The sequence below is a fragment of the Amblyomma mixtum genome, chromosome 1 (assembly GCF_055824585.1).
Source record: "Amblyomma mixtum isolate Tamu chromosome 1, ASM5582458v1, whole genome shotgun sequence".
Classification (NCBI taxonomy): domain Eukaryota; kingdom Metazoa; phylum Arthropoda; class Arachnida; order Ixodida; family Ixodidae; genus Amblyomma; species Amblyomma mixtum.
Genome location: NC_143012.1, coordinates 14,455,911 through 14,475,660, shown reverse-complemented (window position 1 = coordinate 14,475,660; position 19,750 = coordinate 14,455,911). Strand labels below are relative to the sequence as shown.

Sequence of the window (19,750 nt, the reverse complement as noted above, 5' to 3'; positions counted from 1 at the left end):
AGAATGTTTCGCAACGGCTTTGTCTGCGACTGCATACTTTGTACATGAATTTGTGGAAACTCCTGTCAGATTTTCGTGCAGTGCCTGTGATAGACCGTGGCACAGGAGGGAGTTGGAACCGGTGAAACCCGCTATGCATGAAAATTTGGCGATGGCCTTTCCCAGAGTTAGCTGCTGAAGAAGTTGACTCTTTCATAATTTGCAAAATCTGCTAAAGTTTGTTGTAGCAGTTGAAGATTCCATTGTGTAGTGTTAGCAATGAATAAAAATACCCGGCGTTGGGGAACATGTATAGATCTTGTGTTCAGTAACGTTACCCACATTACTGATTTTACTATAGCCAATTACTTCACAGATATAAGACGGCCTTTGTAAACGTCAAACCATGTAAACAACAATATGCTCCATGTAAAGTGTGCTATTTCCAAAGAAGAATGTGTGCAAATAAAGTGCCTTTGCTACAACAATTTGTCGTACGAGTGATTACTACCTATCTAAACAAGCTAAACCAAGGTCAACCAAGCAAAACAGACTTCTCGCTTGACAGCTTCGGTTCAACTACATTAAATCCCTACCATTTTTTTTGTTTGATTCCACATTTCTTTGCACAATAGAGTTGATAATTCTTGCAATATGAAATGCTTAAGCCCTGTTATACTGTTTTGATGCCATGCTGGAGGATGAATAGCAGCTAACTCTGCTCTTTTTCATGGGTATATTACATGACCATGAAGCAAAAAATTTAATAAAAAAAATTTGGTACCAAAATAAGAAATTCAAGGAAAAAAGGGCAAGCAGTTTCTGTTAATGCAGCTATTCTCTCGGGCTTCCCTTCTTTGTGAAGCATGGCGTCAAGGCGTGCTTGAGTAGACAGGAGTGCAGCTAATTGTAGTGAGAGTTTCTATTGCTACCACTAATTTATTCTTACTGTCTCGACAGGTGCTTGGTTAAAACACCAGGTTTTTAATCACGTTATATTAATATGTGCTCATTTCCATCAAGCATATGCAGACTTGATAGGAAAATATTGTTTCAAAGCTGAATTTGCCGTTAGATGCACTTGCACAGGTTTTGATTAAGGTTGCCTTTCCTGTTCTCTAGCTTGTGGCCATAGCACCATGTGAGTTGCAACATGTGGTGCTTTGCATTTATTGAAAATACTTGGGGTTTCATGATGCAGGCTCGGCCACCGCACATTGCAAACAAGGCACGCTCCCTGAGCAGGATTTGCATGGTGGAAGATCCTCTCCAGGGTGCTGTGTGACTTTTCATGACAGTGCGGGACATGTCGGTGATAAATCCACAAGCAAGCAGCTGGAACAGTGCAGCCGCTACAGTAAGGGCTTTGCAAAAACAAGCCACCAGCTGAAGAACCGTGACATCCACACCGGTGACAGTCCTTACCGTTGTGACCTCTGCGGCATATTCTTTGCCCGAAAGAGCAACTTGGTGGCACATTTGCGTACCCACACGGGTGAACGTCCATACCGCTGTGACTACTGTGACAGTAGCTTTACTGTGAAACAGACCCTGGTGGTGCACCTTCGCTCCCACACTGGCGAGCGTCCATACCATTGCGACTACTGTGACCGCAGCTTTGCACTAAGGCACAAACTGGTAATTCACCTGCGCACCCACACGGGGGAGAAGCCTTTCCGCTGCCACATCTGCCCCAAGATCTTTATAGAAAGCACACACCTATCGAGGCATATGAAAGTTCACACACATGAAAAACCATTTCAGTGTCGGTTCTGCCCAATGTTGTTTAGAGAGAAGCACCACTTAACAGTTCATGAAGGGAAAAAACATGCTAGAAATACTATGGCCCCACAAAGTTCCAGTGCCAGCTGACCTCACAGTAATATATGCCAGATTGGTACAGTACTGGCAAGTTGTTGATCCAAAAAATTCGTAAATTTATACGCGTTAAAAGTACATTGACTCCCGCACAAGAAGCAAAAGGATACCATGCTCCTACATTTGCATATAGGTATGGGAGTAGGACCTTGTCATCTGTTGTAGGGAGCGCTTATTCCAATAAGCTTGTAAGAAGAAAATGCGCATAATCAGTATTAGTGCAATATCTTGGCGCTCTGTCAACAAAACCTTAGGGGGGGTTGACAAAAGTGCTCCTCAACATTCCTGCAGTGAGTGCATCCTTTATATATATATTTTTTGGCACCAGCTTGTTAATACAAGTCTCAAAAGTCAGGTTGTTGGTTAGCTCAACTGGTATTTATTACATGTGTCATAAAGGTTGTTTTCTACATTGCACCTGCCATTATCATCATTATTAGCCAGACTACTCCCATTTCAGGGTAAAGGCCTCTCCCGTATCTCTCCATTTAACCCTGTCATGTGCCAGCTTCGGCCACCCTATCGCCACAAACTTATGTCATCCGCCCACCTAATTTTTTTTGCCGCCCCCTGCTGCGTTTGCCTACTCTTGGAAACCATTCCGTTGCTCTTAAAGACCATCAGTTATCTTTCCATTGCATTACATGCCCTGCCCAAGCCCATTTCTTGCTCTTGACTTCGACTGGGATGTCATCAACCCTTGTTTGTACCCCGACCCACTGTTCCCTCTTCCTGCCACTCAATGTCCCTTAACATGGGGCGTGATCGGTTGCGGTGATAGCATAATGCTATCGTGCGGTAGCTAGCAAAGCAGATCTGTTCGGGTCGCCCCGGGTTCGAAACCCAGTCGCGGCAACATTTCTTTTATTTCTGCAGGTATTTGAGAGGTATCAAAGGTCAAGGCTTCAGAGACCCAAAGGCTTTTTCAGGATTGCTATAATCGGATACATTTGAGGTCTGCAGTGAAGCTCCGCCCACATTCGGGAAAGCCGCACATAATTCTACGACCAAAAGTAGTCCGTTCTCAGAACTTTTTTTGTCACGTGACAAGAAGAAAAAAAAGCTCGAAGTTTGATACGTTGTCTGTTTAACAAAGTCAAATTATAAAGCTGGTTCCGTTTACTGTTGTTATTGGCTAGCGGAGTAATACTGGACGACGGCTCGGACCGTGACCCAGTGTTAACTCCTTTTTTATGTTGCACCCTACTGTAGTGAAGTAGTGCTTCCGCATGAAAAGAGGGGACGCACGGTGCAGCGGTTGACGAGCGGCAGGTGGCTTGTGATAGCGCTGTCACCGGAACACCGACGGAGCGAGGAGCGACAGCTGGCGTGCGATTGCATCGCCACCCGAAACGGCTCACACAGTTCGCGTTGGGGGGCGCCACAAATTTGAGCAGGAGCGAGTGGAGTGGGAGCACGCCCCCATGTGGCGACAGTTTTCCCGACATTCGTATCGAAATTGTGACGCAGTCGTTCATCGTACACCTTTGCGGGTGGTGCCATAAAGATTTCTCGTTGCTTACAGCATACGTCTCTTGAGGCTAGCTCGTGGCAGGGATTCGGAACACCGACATATGTACCTCCAATTGTATGTCTTTCTCAGACTTTTGTTTCAAAATTGTGCCGCAACCTTGCGTCGTACAACATTGCAGGTGGTGTCACACGAGTTCTCTCTATGCGTATCTGCTAGTAAAGTTTGAAGCTAGCTCGCGACAGGTATTCAAACCGAGTGTCCGAGTGCTTCGTTCCGATATTTGTGGATTCAGCGCTTGTGGAGTCTGCGTTCAGAGGCGTGTCTCGTAGTTTCATTCGACAGTGATCTTTGCACCAGCCGCCAAATACGCTCTTAACAGGAAGGAGTAAAAAGGGAGTAAGATGTTCTATAGCGCTGTGTGCTCTAGAGTACAGCTTACTCCCATATAGGTGTATTTGTGTTCAGAGTGTGCCTGAATAGCGCCGGTCGTAATGGCAACTGCCGTATGCATACGTTAAAAGCTACTGTCTTCAACCGGGCATCCGAAAATGTTGATGATTATTAGGTATATAACGTTGCGACCCCCACCGTGGCGCTGTGGCGTTCGGCTGCTGATACCAAGGTCGCGGTTCGAATCCCAGCCGCGGCGGCCGCATTTCGATGGTGCCGGAATGCAAAACTGCCCATGCGTTAATGAACTCTAAATTAATCCAGAGTACTCCACTGCGGCGTCGTTCATAACCCATGTGTCACTTCGGGACGCAAGACCCCACAATTTACAATGTATAACGTTGCAGATGCTGCTCAAAATGTGTTTGTCAGAGCGTGCATGAAGTTTGTCACCTGACATCATCTGTTCCATTGATAACTTTCTCAAAATACCAGGCCACGTTTTGGCATGTTAAATAGGGAAGCTATATTTTTGACGTGTGGTTTATTATTTTTGTTTCTGTCAAAACGGTCAAAACTACATGCACGCCTATTGGTGAAGTATTCATTGCAATTCAGGAAGGTTGCACCAGTCGAGCCACTTCGAATCTGTGAATAATACTTATTGTGAACAGGTTAGACGAAAATAACTTCCCACTAGTTTCTGTTGACCCACTGTTCAGTTCGTGCTATAAACTTCCTCAAGCAACTTCTGAGCCAGAGCCTCAGCATATATTACGCTCGAGACAATGCACTATGCAGACTCAAATTCCATTCTACTCAGTTAGTTCTAGTCTGGGAGGTCGTGTACCGCAACCAGCTCATTGAATCTTTGGGCTGAATTGTGAATAGCTGCGAGCTAATAGCTTGCAAGGACATTGCTCTTTTAACCGTTCCGACCTTGGGGCCGTCAACTGGCGCCGTGACCTAAACTTTAGTTTCCCGACGTCAAAACAAACGCCGTTGTCAGTTGAGCTGGTTCATTAGGCTCCCTATCGCGACAAACATCATCAGTCCTCGCGCTTTCATCGAGTAAACGACGACGAAGAAGGTGCCGCGGGTTGGAAAGCCTACGAGTAAGAGGTAAGCCAAAATTTTCTAGACTTACATTGCCTCAAAGCTTTGTAATGTTTGTTTCAGAGCACAGTTCTTAGAAGCTCGTTTCCGCATTCCGCGTCGTCGTCGACGTAACCGGTTTTCCAAGTAGTAGAGCGAAACGCCACCTGAAAGGTGGCTTCCACGGGAATATGCCGGAGGGTGGCTTGCAGTGTAACACGCCACGTGCCGCCACGCGTCAGTGTAGGCGTAACACGCCACCTTACAGGTGGCAGATAGTAGCAGAGTGAAACGCCACCTGTCACGGCGAAAGCGAATTAATGGACAGCTGTAAGGTGGCTGCCTGCCACCTGCCAGCGATGGCAGGTGGCGTGTGAAGAGGTGCGTTTTAACTTCGCGTTACCGACTAGGCACTTGACCCGCCGACAGTCGAGCGTACTTGCTGCTTCCCCGAGCACCGATTTGTATTCTGTATGTGGCCATGGGTTCCCCAGTAAACAAACTGAGTTCTGTGCCAGTTTAATTGTCTGCTTACTGTTGCCGCCCCTGTCGTTACAAGCCCCAGAGATTCAGGAGATGTTATGACGTGAGCCGTCTATGCACCCGGAGGTGGAGCCGCCGCTGGTTTTTCAGCATCCCCGGAGAGCCGTCAGTTTTTCCCGGCGTACCGAAAGGAAGACACGAAAAAATTACTTGTATGACGCGTGGTAGTGATGAACTTGATAACACGACGAAGCCGAGGAACATCTTTTTGAATTGGAGGAAATCAACTCGACCAATGAGTTGTTTTGTCGCGCTTAATACGAGCGCTTATGAATGCTAGCGTTTGCATTTTTGGTGTTTATACGATGCCTATGTGGGCGGGTAATGCCGCATGCATTTGCGTTTTTTCATGCTCCTTGTTCAAAGCCACCTTCATGCGGCCTTCTCGATTTTCTTGCCACGCAATAGGGGGCCAAATTTATCTCGAGTGATCTTAGCCTTATTAAATTCTTATTACGGTGTTCGAGATTGTCGTTGATGTTATTGGCGTGTTACCTCGAATCTCCTCCGCCACATTCAGTTGGGCACAGCCAAAAGCGTCGGGCATTTATAACCCATCAACGGTTGAGAGCCTTGTTCCTATACTGCCACTCAGAATTGAATTCTGCTTGTGAGAGTTCGCTCTATGAAACAAGGTGTAGTTATGAGACATACACGTAGCACTATTCAGCTTGAGTTTGACCCACTGTTGCTCAAAAGCTTTTTTTTTTACACAAGTAAGGCCTCGAACACGAGAACAAATGACATTACATGTGTTGTTTTGATGCAGTAGCCCCGTTTCGCCGTGTACACATTTAACGTCGCCATGGATTAGTGATTACAGATTACAGCGACACCTGACGGCCGTTTCATTTACCATAACTCGTTCTGTTTAATTCAGGTGCTGCACCAGTTTGCCGCCGTAACCCTATACGTTGGTCAACGAGACTCCAGTCGGGTTGTTCGTGAGACTTGGAAGAAATGTCCGAGGGAGAAGGACATCGGGGTCACTCTGGTGACATCGGGAATGCAGCAGACGGCTATAATACAGCTAGCCCTTCGTTTGTGAACGAGGCTGCAGATGGGCCATTCCTGAAACTTAAGAGGGAATTTATGGCCGACGCAGTAGGACAATGCAGTCAGTTTGGTGACAGCCGGAACGCAACAGGTGGCTATGATACAGCTAGCGCTATGTTTGTGAGCGAGACTGCATCTGGGTTTTTCCTGAAAGTTGAAAAAGGAACTGTAACTGACACAGAAGGACAACGTGGTCGGACTGGTGGCAGCGGAAACGCTATAGGCGTCTATGATACAGCTAACCCCACGTTTGTGAACGAGACTGCAGTTGAGTTACTCGTGAAAACTGAGATTGAATCAGACGCAGAAGGACAATGTGGTCAGTCCTGAAGCAGAGGGAATGCTGGAGACGACCATCACAAAGATGCACGTGACGGCGACTCTCAAAGTGAGTATTGGGAGAGAGTGGAATTTCAGAAAACTGTGCGATAATTGTTTGGGGTGCAACCGTTTTCTGTTACATTAGTCGTAATGTACCGGAAATTGTGGGCATTTATCTTGCAAGAGATGTTTTGTGATTCAAGACGAAACACGGGTAAATGTGTTGTTAGCTTGTCACTCTTTTGAATTAATGACAGCTTTTGGGTACGAAGATGTTTAAATTGAAAGATAGACTACAAAAATACAGTTGAGAAATGGAAGTTTAATATATTAACACTACACTGCCCTTGTTAAGAACAACATGGACTCATTGACACTCCGATCTGTAGCACACTAAGGGGGTAAAATTTAGCAGAGCGAAGGTATTACTTTACCAGGGTGCATCCACACTGTTTGATACCAAGATAAAAAAATTCAGGCAATAAGGGCAAGTAGTTTTTTTTTTTTTAACTGCTATTCTCTCCGGCTTCCTTTCACTGTGAAGGATGACAATATGGCGGCATGAGTATACAGGAATACAGCTAATCGTAATACGCTTTTGTATCACTGGCACTCATTTATTACTTCACATCAACAGGGCTTGTGGTTAAAGTAGCTCTAGTTTTAACTTAATTACATTAATGTCTGTTCATTGCCCTCAACAATATGCAGAGCGAAATGGGAAAATATTGTTTCAAAATCGAATTTGATTTAGCCCACTGCATGTTGCTTTAGAAACACTTTTCTAGGTTTTTGAATAAGGTCGCCTTCCCCATTCTCTAGATTGCGGCCGTAGCGCCACGTGAGCTGTGACATGTGCGGCTCTGCCTTTACTGAAAATACTTCGGCTTCCATGATGCAGGTTCGGCCACCGCACATTGCAAACAAGGCACGCCCCCTGAACAGGATTCGCATCGTGGAAGGTCCTCTCCAGGGTGCTGTGCGACTTTTAGTGCCAGTGCGGGACATGTCCGCGAAAAACTCACCAGCGAGCACCAGTGCAACCAGTGCAGCAAAAGCTTCGCCAAAAGAAGCCTCCTGCTAAAGCATCGCAAAGTCCACACCGGTGACCGTCCTCACCCTTGTGACCACTGCGGAAGACGCTTCTCGCGAAAGAGCTACCTGGTGGCACATTTGCGTGTCCACACGGGTGAACGTCCGTACCGCTGTGACTACTGCGGCAGAAGCTTTGCTGTGAAAAAGACCCTAGTGGTGCACCTTCGCTCCCACACGGGCGAGCGTCCTTACCTTTGCGACTACTGCGATCGCAGATTTTCGCTTAGACACAAACTGGTTATACACCTGCGCACCCACACTGGGGAGAAGCCTTTCCGGTGCCACCTTTGCCCCATGGTCTTTGTAGAAGGCACCTGCCTGTCGAGACACATGAAAATTCATACTCGCGAAAAACCATACCAATGTCGGTTCTGCCCATTGTTGTTTAGAGAGAAGCACCATTTAACAGGCCATGAAGCGAGAAAACACGCTAGGCGTCTTATGGTCTCATAAAGTTCCGATGCAGAATGTTCCCAACACTATAAGTAACAGTCATTGCTAGCCGTCCTCGCAGTGGTTAAATGTGGCAGATTGCCGACATACTGACGAGTTCTTTATAAAAAAAAAATGTAAATTTGCATGCATTCAAAGTACAATGGCCCCTGCACAAGAAGCTCAAGGATACTGGGACATTTGTTTAGAGAGTATAGGATCATGTCATCTGTTGTGGGCACCACTTGTTATAGCAGTGAGTTGTTTAAGAATTGAATAAAATTTGCATAAACAATATGTATTAATACGTACGCATTACTTTGCTCATTCGTGGCGTCAACGGAAAGTGTGTAGAAAAAAAATGGCTGTGGCTTAGCTTGGTTAAGCCTGGTAATTGCGAAGCAAGGCGACATCTGACAGGCTTGACAAGAGGAGCGAACCGGCGTTGGTGCCTACCAGCCTCGCGCTGCGACGGCGCGAGATGGGGCCCCGTTTTTTTTTTTACACAGATGGTATGACGTCACTTCGCGCGCGGCGCACCTGGTGAGAGGAGCGGGAGTTAGGCCGCCGTTGGTGCCTACCAGCCTCGCGCTGCGACGGCGCGAGATGGGGCCCCGTTTTTGCACATGGTATGACGTCATGCCAAAGGTGATGCCAAAGGTCAAGTGGTGCCTACCACCGCCTCGCGCTGGAACGGGCTGAGGTGGTAGCTAAAGTAGTATTGCTTCGCAATAAAAGTGTGGACACTTACCCGAGCTTACCAGAGTTACTCGGTTGCTCGGTAGTAACTCGGGTAAGCTCGGGTAAGTTTGGAGGAGCGCCGCTGAAGCTGCCGCCAATGGGAATAAGCTCAAGTACTAACTCGGGTCATTATGATCATCAGCCTGACTACGCCCACTGCAGGGCAAAGGCCTCTTCCATGTCTCTCCAATCAACCCTGTCCTTTGCCAGCAGCGGCCACAGTATCCCTTCAAACTTCTTGATCTGATCCGCTCGCATAACTTTCCGCCGCCCCCCTGCTACGCTTGCCTTCTCTTGGAATCCTCTCCATTATCCTTAAAGACCAGCGGTTATCTTGCATTCGCATCACATATACGCCCTGCCCAAGCCCATTTCTTCCTCTTAATTTCGACTAGGATGTCATTAACCCGCGTTTGTTCCCTCACCTACTCTGCCCGCCTCCGGTCTCTTAACGTTACACTATCATTTTTTTTTTCCATATATCTTGCTGCGTTGTCCTTGGTTGTTGCGTTGGTGGTCGAGACTAATCCGGAGTCCTCCACTGCGGCGTCGCTTATAACCATGGTGTGTCGTTTCGGGACGTAAAATCCCACGATTTATATTGCATAGCGTTTCCGACACTACTTAAAACGTGCGTGTCGCTGTCTGCATCACGTTTGTCACCTGACGTCTTTTCTATTTACAACTCTCTCACAACAGCCGACCACGTTTAGCCATGTTAAGTAAGGAATTTAAAGCCTGGCGTGTGATTTATTGCTTTTGTTCTGTCAAAGCAGGCAAAGCTACACTGCTTGCCGAACGGTTAAGAAGTATTAATTGCAATTCAGGAAGGTAGCGTCAAACCACTTCGAATCTGATCTGGGAACCATGCCTATTGTGAACAGCTAGGTTGCACGAAATTACTTCTCCCCCAAGTTTCTTTGCCTTGGGCAGGGCATGTAATGCGAAGGCAAGGTAACCGCTGGTCCTTAATGATAACGGAGTGGATTCCAAGATGAGCGTAGCAGGGGCCGGCAGAAAGTTAGGTGGACGGATGAGATTAAGTTTGCGGGGATGCGGTGGCCGCAGCTGGCAAAGGATGTGGTTAATTGGATAGACATGGGAGAGGCTTTTGCCCTGCAGTGGGCGTAGTCAGTCCGGTGGTGGTGGTGATGATGATGATGATGATGACGAAGTTTCTTTAGAGCCGCTGTACAGTTCGTGCGATCAATTAGTGGCCAATGGAGCCTCTGAGTCAGAGCCTCGACATTGCACTGCGCTGAATCAAATTCTGTCTTCCAGTTAATTCTAGTTTTGGAGGTCGTGTACCGTAACCAGAGCACTGAATATTTGGGCTACATTAGTGGACAGCTGCGAATTAATAGCTTGCAGAGGAACTGGCCTTTTAACCGTTCCGACCTTGGGCCTTCGATTAGCGCCGTCGCCTAAATTTTAGATCCGCGACATCAAAACATTGCCATTTTTGGTTGAGCTATTTATTATACCCTCCCTTCTGCGACAAACGTCACCAGCTCTCGCGCTTTTTTCGGGTTAACAACGACGAAGAAGGTGCTGCGGGCAGCAAAGCCTACGTGTAAACAGGTAAGCCAAAATTATTTCTGCTTGCCGCGAAGCTTTGTGATATTTGCGTTTTCACGTTCTCTTCCTACGACACGTGGCCTTATCGTTTTGTTGCCACCCGAGAGGAGACCACAGGTATCTCGAATTGTTGTAGCTGCGTTCAGTGATTTCTACGGTGTCCGAGATTGTCCTTGCTGTTTAGGCGCGCTTGCTAGAATATTCTTTGCACATGTGAGTAAGGCCGAGAGCCGCGGCTATTCTTGACCCTTCGACAGTCGAGCATACTTGCTGTTGCCGCCGCGACGGAGTTGTATTCTGTATGTGGTCATGGGTTCCCCAGTAAACAAGCTCAGTTCTGCGCCGTCCCTAATTGTCTGCTTACTATGAACGCCTGTGTCGTCAAGCGCCCCAGAGATTTGGGGGAGATGTGACGTGAACCGCCTATACACCCGGAGATGGAACCTACCGGTTAAGTCATCACTTGTTTTTTCAGCATCCTCGGAGAGCCGCATCGCCAAGAGTTGAACACTTTCTTCCTATTACCCCATCACAGTTGAATTCTGTTTGCTGGCATAAGTTCGCTGTGTACAACGAGGTAAATTCTGCGATATACACGTGACACTATCCTACTTCATCTGACCCACTGGTGCTAAGTAAAGGCTCAAAAACGCGAACAGATGCCATTACATGTGTTGTTTTGATGCAGTCTCCGCGTTTCGTCATGTGCAATTTTAATTAACGCAACCATTGATTAGTGATAGCCGATTACAGGGACATGTGACCGCCGCTTCATTGATCACGTTCCGTTTAACTCAGGTGCTGCATACCGTGACGTCGTTTCCTCCATCTTGCCGCCGTGGCCCTACGTTGGTGAATGAGACTCCAGTGGGGTTGTTCGTGAGATTTGAAAAGATGTCCGACTCAGGAGAATGTGATCAGTCTGGTGACAGCGGAGACGCTCCAGGAGGCTATGATACAGCTGGCCCTTCGTTTGTGATCGAGACTGCAGCTGGACCATTCCTTGAACTTAAGAATGAATTCATGACCGACGAAGAAGGACAGTACGTTCAGTCTGGTGATAGCGGGAACGCTACAGGCGGCTATGGTACATCTAGCCCTTCGTTTTTGATCGAGACTGCAACTAGGCCATTTCTGGAACTTAAGAATGAATTTATGACCGACGCAGAAGGACAGTATGTTCAGTCTGGGGATAGCGGGAACGCTACAGGCGGCTATGATACGTCCAGCCCTTCGTTTGTGAACAAAACTGCAGCCGGGCCATTCCTGGAACTTAAGAATGAATTTATGACCGACGAAGAAGGACAGTACGTTCAGTCTGGTGATAGCGGGAACGCTACAGTCGGCTATGATACGTCCAGCCCTTCGTTTGTGAACAAAACTGCAGCCGGGCCATTCCTGGAACTTAAGAATGAATTTATGACCGACGAAGAAGGACAGTACGTTCAGTCTGGTGATAGCGGGAACGCTACAGGCGGCTATGATGCAGCTAGCCCTTCGTTTGTGATCGAGACTGCAGCTGAGCCATTTCTGGAACTTAAGAATGAATTTATGACCGACGCAGAAGGACAGTATGTTCAGTCTGGCGATAGCGGGAACGCTACAGGCAGCTATGATACAGCTAGACATTCGTTTGAGAACGAGACTGCATCTGTGCCTTTCCTGAAACTTGAGAATGAATTTATGACCGACACAGAGGGACGGTGTGGTCAGTCTGGCGATAGCGGGAACGCTACAGGCAGCTATGATACAGCTAGACCTTCGTTTGTGAACGAGACTGCACCTGGGTTTTTCCTGAAAGTTGAGAAAGAAAATGTGCCCGACACCGAAGTACAGTGTGGTCAGCCTGTTGACAGCGGGAACGCTGCCAGTTGCTATGCTACAGCTGACTCTACGTTTGTAAACGAGACTGCTGTTGGGTTATACCTGAAAGCCGAGAAAGAAAGTGTGTCAGACACAGAAGGAAGATGTGATCTGCAGTCTGGTGACATTGGGAGCATTGCAAACAGCTATGATACAGCTAGTCCTACGTTTGTAAACAAGACTGCAGATAAAATGTCAGACACCGAAGGACAACGTGGCCAGTCTGGTGACAGCGGGAATGCTGACGGTTGCTATGATGCAGCTAGCCCTACGTTTCTGAACGAGACCGCAACTGGGTCATTCCTAAAACTTGAGAATGAAGAAATTGTGCCAGACACAGATGCACAATGTGGTCATTCTGGTCATGCCGGGAGTGTTGCAAGCGCCTATGATACGGCTGGCCCTGCGTTTCGGAACGAGACTGCAGTTGGGCTACCCTTGAAACTTAAGAAAGAAAATTTATCAGACACAGAAGGACAGAGTGGTCAGTGTGATGACAGCGGGAGCACTTCTGGCGGCAGTGACACAGATGCACCTGACAGCGACTCTGGAAGTGAGTATTTGGACCGAGCGGCATTTAAAAAAAGTGTGTTAGTTTTCGGGCCATTTCCTTACGTTAGTTGCGATACACCAAAAAGTATGCGCATTTACTTTCCAGGAAAAGAAATTGCTCATTTATGATTTGACAAGGAACACATATTGCAAAATATCGAGCACTACTGCTTAACGTTACTGCGGAACGTTAAACCCCCATAAACTAAACTAAACTGGAAATGGTAGACTGTTGCATCCTTCAAGCCACATGACGTGCACTGAGAACAGACGTGCAACATATGTGACCAGTTGGGAGAATGGCCTATTCTGTATTGTTGCAAATACGGAAGCTCGCACGAGAGGGCCAGTTTTTCTGCAGCACGTCCAAGGTTCATTTGCACTTATCTATTTCCCAAAATTGTTCAGAGACTTTCACACGTTGAAGTGAGCACATATCTCTTTTATGCCACATATTTTTGCAGAACAGATTTGATATTCGATCCTTGCAACCTGGAATGCCTAAGCCCTGATGTGCGATTTTTAATGCGTATCTGTGACCAATAACTACTATTTTATGTTCTTTTTCCGACGATATGCTACGTAATCCGATCAGACCCGAAAAATTTTATGTAAAAGCTGCTGGTTTGAAACTGAAAAAAAAAATCAGATGTGAAAAGGACAAGCAATTGTTCTCCAATTGCTATTCTTTCAGTCTTCCTTTCAGCGTGCAGGATAACATAGATGGGGTTTGAGTAGAGAGGAGCTTAGTTGATTGTGGTGAGCCTTGGCTCAAGTCCCTAGTCTCATAATTAAATAGTTTTTAGGCGCAAAAAAACAGACGAGACACATAGGAAGGTAACAGGACGAAGCGCCAGGAACAGGAACAGGCGCTTCGTCCTGTTACCTTCCTGTGTGTCTCGTCTCTTTGGCGCTTCGTCCTGTTACCTTCCTGTGTGTCTCGTCTGTTTTTTGCGCCTAAAAACTATTTAATTATGAACCAAAACCAACTAGCCCAGCAGCAAGTGCTCTTAGTCCCTAGTCTCAGTATCGCTAATTTATTCTGTCTGTGCCTTGACAGGCGCTGGTGTTAAAGAAGCTTTAGTTTTTAACTTGATTACATTGTAGTCTGCTTATTGCCGTTAACTAAATGCAGACAGAAGCAGGGAAACCTTGTTTCAACACCGAATTCCTTAAACCTGTCGAATCTTGTGTTACACATGTGGTCTCAAGTTTTCCATTAGGTTTCTTTCCACATTCTCAAGCTGGTGACCATTGCTCGAAGTGAGCTGTGACACGTGGGGTTCTATGTTCTTTTAAAAATACCCTGGCTTTCACGACGCAGGTTCGGACACCACACAAACTAATCCTACCAGCACGAGACATGTCCGTGGTAAATCCACGAGCAAGCAGCAGAACCAGTGCAAGCAGTGTGGCAGAAGCTTCTCCCAAAAAAGCCACCTCTTGAAGCATCTCCACGCCCACACCAGTGACCGCCCTTTCCGCTGTGACCACTGCGACCGCCGCTTTGTCCGAAAGTGCCATCTGGTGGCGCACCTGCGCACCCACACGGGTGAACGTCCGTTCCCCTGTGACTACTGTGACAGCAGCTTTGCTACGAAGCAGACCCTAGTGGTGCACCTTCGCTCCCACACGGGTGAGCGGCCGTACCGTTGCGACTACTGCGACCGCCGCTTTGCACTGAGACACAAACTGGTGATACACCGGCGCGTCCACACGGGGGAGAAGCCTTACCAGTGCCAGCTTTGCCCCATGGTGTTTGCACAAAGCACACACCTCTCGCGGCACATGCGAGTTCACAAGCGTGAGAAGCCATTCAGTTGCCGGTTCTGCCCAAAGGTATTCAGAGAGAAGCACCATTTAACACGACATGAAGATAAAAAACATATTAGGAAAAATAAGGCCCAGTAAGGTTCCGAAGGAAATATTTCCCGACATTACCTAATACAGTCATTTCTAGCTAACCTCTCAGTGGATTTGTATACAAGATTGCCTCCATTATAACATGTTCCTTATCCACAAAAAATAGCAAATGCACGTGTTTCAGAGTACATTCACACACAGGAGGACTTTAGATGACCTTGTAAGGAAAGCACAAGTGAACAGTACTCCTGCACTTGCATGGATGGGAGTGAAATCATGTCATGTAAAGTTGGCGCACGTGTTACTGCAGTACGCCTTTAAGAATATGAATAAAATTTGCACAATCAGTATGTATTTATGGTGCAGTATCTTGACATTCTGCGCACGACTGCTTAGGAAGGGTGTAAAAGAGCTCGTTAAAATCTTTTAGCTACCACTTTTTTTGTGTGTATTTCTGCCACTAGCCTGTACCTGCAAATACAGGCGGGTGTTTCACCTAAGGCTTCACACAATCTTTTAAAATAGGCTTTTTGAGCTAGAAGACCGATTTTTTCGGCATTGTCAGCAGTGTAGTACATAAAGACAGCTAAGATGTGCTAACTAGCAGGCTGGTTAAGTAATTTTGACTAACCTTTTAACTATTACTGCTAGGCTCCTTAATTATTGCGTGTCGTGCACAGCCCACCACAAGTTTGGTTTGGTTTATTGGGGTTTAACGTCCCAGAGCAACTCAGGCTATGAGGGACGCCGTGTGAAGGGCTCCGGAAATTTCGACCACCTGGGGTTCTTAACGTGCACTGACATCGCACAGCACACGGGCCTCTAGAATTTCGCCTCCATCGAAATTCAGCCGCCGCGGCCAGGATCGAACCCGCGTCTTTTGGGTCAGCAGCGCCGAGCGCCGTAACCACTGAGCCACCGCGGCGGGGCCCCTGTAATACCACAAGTAATATCCATACTAGTTCTTAAGTTTCGAAAACGCGGTTACCGTCGACTCTGTGGACCAACAAAGTTTGGCTACATAGCGCCAAAATACATGCGCTTTCGAGAAGCTTGCACGTAAAGCAACTTCTCCAGAGCACGTAACTCGTCGAAATAGCCAAAATTTGTTGGGCCACATCGCCGAGGGTAACCGCGCTTTAGAAATTTTGAAGAATGTTATGAATATTGCTTACAGCGGGCTACAAGTGTCAATAATTAAGGTGCCTCAAAGTAATAGTTAAAAGCTAACTTTTCAATATTAGTTAACCGGCATACCAGTTATGCTACACCGCTGACAATGCTACGGCGAAAAAGCGCTCTTCTACCTCAAAAAGCGTATTTTTGAAAATTTTGCAAAGTCCTAGGTGAAAGACCATGTATGCCATAGCTGTCAGTTCATTGGTGTTTTTTTGCACACTTTTTAAAATGTTCTATACAGTGCAGCTGTCCATGGCAATAATTTATGTGATTTTCAATCACATCAATAATTTTTTTAAATGAGAAAAGCAGTATGCCGCAGAAAGGCCCCTGCAGTTAGCACTTTGGCAAGGCGGCTGCTCATGTTTATGGCGGCAGTGAAAGTTCCGCATAGATGTTGGGGCTACTGCTTATATTATTTTTCGTAAATCGTCCAATGGCCATTGACTAATTGTCCTGAAAGGTCATCATCATCTTTCACTTGTTGCCTGCTGTTAAAGATCGGCATTATCTACTGTATATATGAGGTATTCCTCTAAATTACGTTATCGGTGTTTCATCATCATCATCATCAGCCTGACTACACCCACTGCAGGGCAAAGGCCTCTCCCATGTCTCTCCAATTAACCCTGTCCTTTGTCAGTTGCCGCCACTGTATCCCCGCAAAATTCTTAATCTCATCCGCCCACCTAACTTTCTGCCGTCCCCTGCTACGTTTGCTTTCTCTTGGAATCCACTCCGTTATGGTCAAATGTTTAGGGGAATCCCCCAAGGTGGAGTAGATTTGTAATAAGGGAGTAATTACTCCCTTATTGCCGTCCTGGTTAGCTCAATTGGTAGAGCGACTGCTCCGGTGAAGCGGTGGTCCTGGATTCAAACCCCGGACCAGGACGAATTTTTCTTTAACTAGGAAGTTTCTGAGAAAGCTGTATAGCTTTCCTTTGTAGCCGTATGGCTGCGCTCGGGTGGATGCCTATGAGTAATTACTCCCTTATTACCAGCGGTTATCTTGCCTTCGCATTACATGCCCTGCCCAAGCCCATTTCTTCCTCTTGATTTCAACTAAGATGTCATTAACCCGCGTTTGTTCCCTCACCCACTCCGCCCTCTTCCGATCTCTTAGCGTTACACCTATCATTTTTATTTCCATAGCTCGCTGCGTTGTCCTTAACTTAAGCTGAACCCTCTTTGTTAGCCTCCACTTTTCTGCCCCATAGGTGAGTACCGGTAGGATACAGCTGTTGTATACTTTTTCAGGGATATTGGTAAGCTACCATTCATGATCTGAGAGAACCTGCCATATGCGCTTCACCCCGTTCTTATATGACCAATGACCAATGCGAATTTCGGGCATTTTCTTTGCTGCAAGTGAATATATCCAATCGGCGCCTCAGCTTTACATTGCGGGCACAATGCTGGAGCAGGAATTGCCGGCATATCTCTTCTTATCAATCAGTCCATTTAGATATATCAGGGTTGGCCTGTGCGACACCAAATTAGGCAACAAAGATTTCTGCCTCCATTGCCACTCACAAATCTGCAGCTAATCTCCTAATAAGTGGATGGCGGGAGAGCGCTATACCTCCATAGCCCCATACATTTTCTATTTCATCAATATCACCACCTTAGGCGGGCCATTGCAGCAGCATGATACCCCCGTCCTCGAAAATCTGGATGCATGGGCAAGCTGTCGCTGTCAAAATTGGGTTGTCCGCTACTGCAGTCAGTATCAGTCGTTCTTTCGCTTCATTTGTGGTCCTTATCCTCCGTCTGCGCTAAAAGTTGAGGGGGTGGTCGTCGTCCCGATTTACGTCTATAATCCTGTTGATTGTGGACAAAAGTCGAAATACGAAGCTATTTCTCTCTGTGGCGTGCCGTGTTTTGAAAGTGTGACTACTTTCAGTTTTGCGTCGTACCTCACGGACAGCACTGAGCGCTCCGTGTAAAAATAACAACGAGCAGCACTGTTCAAAAAAAAAACAAACAGTGAAATGAATCAAAAGACGTTCATCTTAAAGTTGCTGCATGCAACATCGCCCTTCCCGAAAACGCACTCGTGTGGCCAACTAGCAAACGGCCAATTGGATTGCCATGGTATGTCGAAGCTCCGTCTTTTCCCAATTTTGGAACAAAAGCCTGCAGCAATGTCCCCATGCAAAATTTTGCAAGAGTTAAAACCAGGACGGCGGCAGACGGCATTTTGTTGCAGAGGGACGGCCGAGGTGTCGTAAAAGCAATTTTCCAATTGGATTTATTTGTTTTTATCCAGTCTCAATTGTCATAAACGAAAGGTGAAGCCTTCTCATGAGACGGCATGACCTTTCACAAATGATATGTCAGCCAAATGTCTGTGACGCACAAAAGTAGTCGCAGACGTCACGCCGAAGCATCCGTCGCTCGCACGTTCATTACCGGGGTCATTATGCAGTCGAAGCTTTGTCATCGCACAGAGATATAACGTGGTCGTCGGAAGGAGGCAAAACCACAGTGTCATCCCCCTCGTCCAGACCGTGGGCATGGCCAGCGTTAGTATCGAGGCGATGCGGCTGGCGCCATGCCGGCGCTAGACGGGGATTGCCGAACCACTGAAAGTCGAGTGAAGGCTGCAGTGTAGTGCCTAGAATTGGGGAAAAAACCACCAACCCAGTGCACACGTCAGCATCTTATCGCGGACGCTGCTAGACGGCGCGCGCTGTACCAAAATTAACCAGAGGCCACGCCCTCTTTCTCTCTTATTTCACTCCCACTTCAGGTGTCCACCGAGATATGTGAAACATACTGCGCCATTTCCTTTCTCAAAAAACCAAAACCAAACCACGTCCTCTTGAGTTCGCGTTTCGTTCCGGCCCGATGCACTCTAACGTTGGCTCGTCCGTGCCCTCGTCGCCTCCCGGGTGCGTCATAGCGCTCCTGGTCCAGTGCCCGGGTTCCACAGAAAAAAAGCAAAAACAAACAAAAAACGTGCAGGCAGTCGTACGAGGTGATGCGGCAAATTTGTGTTAGCAGTATTGGTTGTATCCCCGCCTTTGCCAAGAGTGATCGAGCAAACGCGACGGCGGCCGGAGCAAAGTTGCAGTCGAGTATCAGCGTTCCGCTCACCGGCGCTGGGCCTACTCCTCAGCTTCGAGTGTAAATTGGCGACGTGGTCTTGCGCTCTGGTTCACCTTCCTTGGATGATAAGTATGTGTGGCGTCACTGGCGTGTGATTTCGCGCCTTCGGAGCGCTGTCTTTGGCGCTGTGCGCAGTTGATAGTCGGCAGGCGTGCGGTGCGGAAGATTCGGCGCTCTTGGGATTGCACCTGGCGACAGGGACCAGACGGGCTGACAGCGGGAACGGCGTGGTAGCGTCAAATAGATGAGTTTTTCTCCCTTTAATGTTTAAATAGGTGCATTTAGGTGCAGGCTATATAGCTTGGTTTGCGCATAGTAGGGAGCAGATTTGAGTTTTTCTAGCGGCTAGGTGATACGAACCGACAGCAAAGTTTCTCAGCGCTTATTCGTGTGTCATGTGTCGTTCGATATGAAACAAAAAAAAAGAATTTTGTGAACGAAAGTTGACTATTCCCTTTCCGGGTGGCGGGTTTTGCAGTAAACCCGCGCATGACAGCATCCGGAATGCTCTAGGACGAACGGTTGTATCACTGCTGTTTTGATACGGAAATTGTTTTTAGGATAGGGAATGACGCAGCAAGTGTGTCCCATCTCGGTGGA

The 19,750-nt window shown here is 47.2% G+C and overlaps 1 protein-coding gene and 1 long non-coding RNA gene across 2 annotated transcripts; both read left to right on the top strand.

Moving 5' to 3' along the window:
• Positions 1-3,905: 3,905 nt before the first annotated feature.
• On the top strand, positions 3,906-7,820 carry LOC149365519 (uncharacterized). Its single transcript, XR_016288225.1, has 2 exons — positions 3,906-6,803; positions 7,638-7,820. It is a non-coding gene; the product is annotated as an uncharacterized LOC149365519 (long non-coding RNA).
• A 3,485-nt stretch (positions 7,821-11,305) lies between these two features.
• LOC149365518 (uncharacterized) lies at positions 11,306-15,558 on the top strand. The gene is made up of 3 exons (XM_089543388.1): positions 11,306-12,025; positions 12,419-12,998; positions 14,322-15,558. The coding sequence occupies exons 1-3, from the start codon at positions 11,477-11,479 to the stop codon at positions 14,906-14,908; spliced, it is 1,716 nt and encodes a 571-aa protein (XP_089399514.1). The 5' UTR covers positions 11,306-11,476; the 3' UTR covers positions 14,909-15,558.
• The last annotated feature ends 4,192 nt before the right edge of the window (positions 15,559-19,750 follow it).

Bases quoted from the DNA above. Each gene is read 5' to 3' on its own strand.
- LOC149365518 (XM_089543388.1), top strand. From the start codon at position 11,477: ATGTCCGACTCAGGAGAATGTGATCAGTCTGGTGACAGCGGAGACGCT. The intron at 12,026-12,418 runs GTTCAGTCTGGT...ACCGAAGTACAG, and splicing joins CCGACGAAGAAGGACAGTAC to TGTGGTCAGCCTGTTGACAG. The intron at 12,999-14,321 runs GTGAGTATTTGG...TTCACGACGCAG, and splicing joins ACCTGACAGCGACTCTGGAA to GTTCGGACACCACACAAACT.